The sequence below is a fragment of the Miscanthus floridulus genome, chromosome 13, assembly GCF_019320115.1.
Source record: "Miscanthus floridulus cultivar M001 chromosome 13, ASM1932011v1, whole genome shotgun sequence".
Taxonomy (NCBI): domain Eukaryota; kingdom Viridiplantae; phylum Streptophyta; class Magnoliopsida; order Poales; family Poaceae; genus Miscanthus; species Miscanthus floridulus.
The window spans coordinates 63567923-63571064 of record NC_089592.1 but is presented as its reverse complement, the minus strand read 5'-3'; the positions used below and the strand labels follow the sequence as shown (position 1 = coordinate 63571064).

General features: G+C 54.5%; 1 protein-coding gene across 2 annotated transcripts; it reads right to left on the bottom strand.

Annotated features, from left to right (window-relative positions):
• Positions 1-449: 449 nt before the first annotated feature.
• LOC136501677 (probable arabinosyltransferase ARAD1) lies at positions 450-2809 on the bottom strand. 2 transcript variants are annotated; one of them, XM_066497199.1, is made up of 2 exons: positions 1431-2809; positions 450-1359 (listed from the first exon to the last, which is right to left on the bottom strand). In XM_066497199.1, the coding sequence occupies exons 1-2, from the start codon at positions 2451-2453 to the stop codon at positions 925-927; spliced, it is 1458 nt and encodes a 485-aa protein (XP_066353296.1). In that variant the 5' UTR covers positions 2454-2809; the 3' UTR covers positions 450-924. The 2 variants fall into 2 exon arrangements, with proteins under 2 accessions (XP_066353296.1, XP_066353295.1); XM_066497198.1 differs by having other exon boundaries at positions 450-1334; positions 1431-2806.
• Between the last annotated feature and the right edge of the window lie 333 nt (positions 2810-3142).

The window sequence follows — 3142 nt, the reverse complement described above, 5'->3', positions numbered from 1 at the left end:
TTTTAGTTTCCAGCACTGACAATGTAATTGCTTGTTCGAGAATGTGATATTGATAATGCATTCTTGAGAATGCAATATTGACAAGGTAATGAATGTTGTGCAGACATTGTATTCAAAATAACTGGACAGTGGAATCTTCACAACTCAAAAGAATCTGACAGCAGCAAATGTTTACTGACTAAAACCATGTAGATGATCTCATAAAAGCATCATTATTTTGAGTCACTCTTTCCACCATTGATCCGGTCCTTCCAGGTGCTGTGATTTATTTAATTTTAATGAAGCTTTTCTGAGAGCACTTCACTAGTGTGGTCAAATTGGACAGCGCCATGTTTTGTCATTGCAAACTGATCCATATGTCTCCAAACTAGAGGGTTCACATCTCATACTAGTGAGTTCACAGCTCACATTACAAGCACAGAAAACTGTGTTGGTCATAATTTTAGTGAGTTCACAGCTCACATTACAAACACACAAGACACAATAGTCATATCAGTGTGCATGTCCATGGCTACCGGAGACGGACGTGACAACGTTCGTGGGTGTGAGAGGCGGCGATGGTTGCCAATGCTGCAAATGGAAGTCAATGTGTTCATCGAGGACGCGGCTGCGCCTGACACAACATCGAGCAAACAGCGAAGGGAGTGCGCATGTGCGAGCATGATTGCCAAAATCTGGCGGGTGCCCAAGCCGAGACGCCAAGTAAACAACGATTCTGTTTGTGTAACGATCCTTCAATCAAACAGAATCTAAAAGTTTATTGATCAACTGATGAATCTTGCTACGTCCACGTAGGTTCAGACTACCGCGCTTGTGGAGCTTCATGATTCCGAACCCGTCCTCTGGAATCTACCGCGCTTGTGAAGCTGCAGCTGCACCGAATGCATCTTCCGCGCCACTGCGCTCCATATCATCTGGACAGCATCACCTGACCGCGAAGGGTACTGGTACTCGAAGTGGCGAGTCACCTTCTTCAATCTCTTCCACATCTTGGTCCACTCGTCGCGCGATATGCCCCGGAGCAGCCGCAGCAGGAACCCCCTCTTGGCGGCGTCGGCGGAGCGCACGAACACGCAGAACTCCGAGTAGTCGAGCACGTCCTCGAAGGGCAGCTCGATGTCGTCGCTGATGATGACCGGGACGCAGTGGCTGACGATGGCGTCGAAGAGGCGGTTCGAGGACGGCGTGTCGCCCGCGATGTTGAGGCAGAACTTCGACGTGGACATCCCCGCGGTGGCGCGCCGGATGCCGTTCTGCCGGACGCTGCCGTAGGTGAAGTGCACGTCGCGCTCGTCCTTGAGCAGCTGGTACAGCTTCTGCCGAACCTTCCCGCCCTGAAACGCCGGCCGGCCGGTCGGTCTGCTGAGACCTCAAAAGCTTCCAGGAATGCGATCTTTACTCGCGACGAGAACAGAACAGAGGGCTCTTACAGCTTTCCGATGGATGGCCCCTTGGAAGTATGCCAGGATGGGACGTTGCTCGAACGTCGGCGAGTCGCCGTCGCCGAAGGAGCGGACGACGTGCTTGTACGGCGCGATGACGTCCTTCTTGAGGTTGGCGACGTCCGGCGAGTACCTCCCGAAGTCGGACAGCACGAACATGGCGGCGCTGAGCTTCTTCCTCGCCTCCATCATGCTGTTGGGGTGGTGCGGCACGATGAGGTGGTTCTTGCCGCCCCACCGCCTCCACTCCTCCTTGCGCATCAGGTACTTGACCAGCTCGGCCTGCAGGGCCCTGTTCCTGCTCACCTTCTCCCCGCGGCGGAGCTTCGAGTGGCGGTTGTAGCTCAGCGACGCGAAGAACGGCACGAAGAAGACGTCGGCGAGGCTCGCGTTCGTCACCCTGACGGCGACGCAGGGCCTGCTGTCCCTGACGGCCACATCGCTGCCGGGCGGCAGCGCGGAGGACAGGATGTCCAGCGTGAGCCAGTACGCCACGCTGTGCTGCAGGTTGAGCCCGCCGGGGTAGTGCGGCGCGGCGCGGGCGTCGCGGACGTCGGGCCACGCCGCCGGCTTCCCCTTCCCGTCCCACCCCAGCATGCCGAAATGGAACTCCGCCGGCAGGTCGTACACGTACACCCTCAGCGCCGCGCTGTCCGCGTCGCACCTCTCGCTCCGTTCCCGTTCCCGTTCCCCTTCTCCTGCCAGCGGCGGCTCCCGGATCACCGGACCGCTCAGCTTCACCGAGCCCGCCGCCGTGGTGTTACTGGTCACCGGCACGGCCGCTGGCGCCGAGGTCGACGCTGGGTCTCCGGCGGCGGGGTGCCAGTCTTCTAGGCCGGTGAGCGCGGGCGTCTTGTCGACGACGTCGCGCATCACGAAGGCAGAGTAAGGCATGGCGACGTTGATCCTGGAATTGACGAGCGCCCAGCAGGAGAGGGCCAGGAGGGAGACGGCCATGAAGACCACGAAACGGAGAACCCTCCGGTGCTCAGGCGGCGGCAATGGCTGCATCTTCCTCTCTAGTCTCCACCACCACCACGGAGCAAAACAACACGCCAGAGATTCAAATTCAGTTCACCATTCTGCATCCTCAGGAACCATCGTACAAGAAGGTGGTGATAGCTGGTGATTCAGTATCGAAGGACGACACCTCCTCATCAGGTTCATAATTTCCTTGGATCTCGACGACCTTTGCGTTGGATATGTGCATGCTGATCCTAGAAGGATGGCTATGTGTTTGTTAGACCTATCGTTTCGTCTTCCGTGACTAGTTATTTGTAGGTAGGCTCCCATTGAACATGTCAATTGCATGCGTGCACCGCTTGTCCATGGTCAATGATGGTGGGGATCCAAAGCTCCAAGTATGTAACGTGTCAATTGCCATGTTCGTGCTGTCCGACTTCGGGAGGTACTCGACGGCTGAGGGAGGACGGATGGCAAAAAAAACAAAAAAAAAAAAAAAAAAAAAAAAAAAAAAAAAACGGTTTAGAGATGTCTCTGAAATCAATTGGTTGACCATTAGCATTTCTCTTTAGTTTAGACATGTCGTTGGGCAATGGACTAGATCAAACCCAAATATTTAGGGCATATTTGGCACGGATACATCATGGAAAAAGTGAATATAGATTTAGGATTTACCGTGAATCTATCAGTGAACTATTTGGCAAATGCAGCACTCTAGATCCACGCAAGAGTATTTT

Excerpts from the sequence above, each read along its gene's own strand:
- LOC136501677 (XM_066497198.1), bottom strand. The coding sequence starts at position 2,453 with ATGCAGCCATTGCCGCCGCCTGAGCACCGGAGGGTTCTCCGTTTCGTG. Across the intron at positions 1,335-1,430 it reads GGGCCATCCATCGGAAAGCT|GGCGGGAAGGTTCGGCAGAA; the intron begins GTAAGAGCCCTC and ends CCGGCGTTTCAG.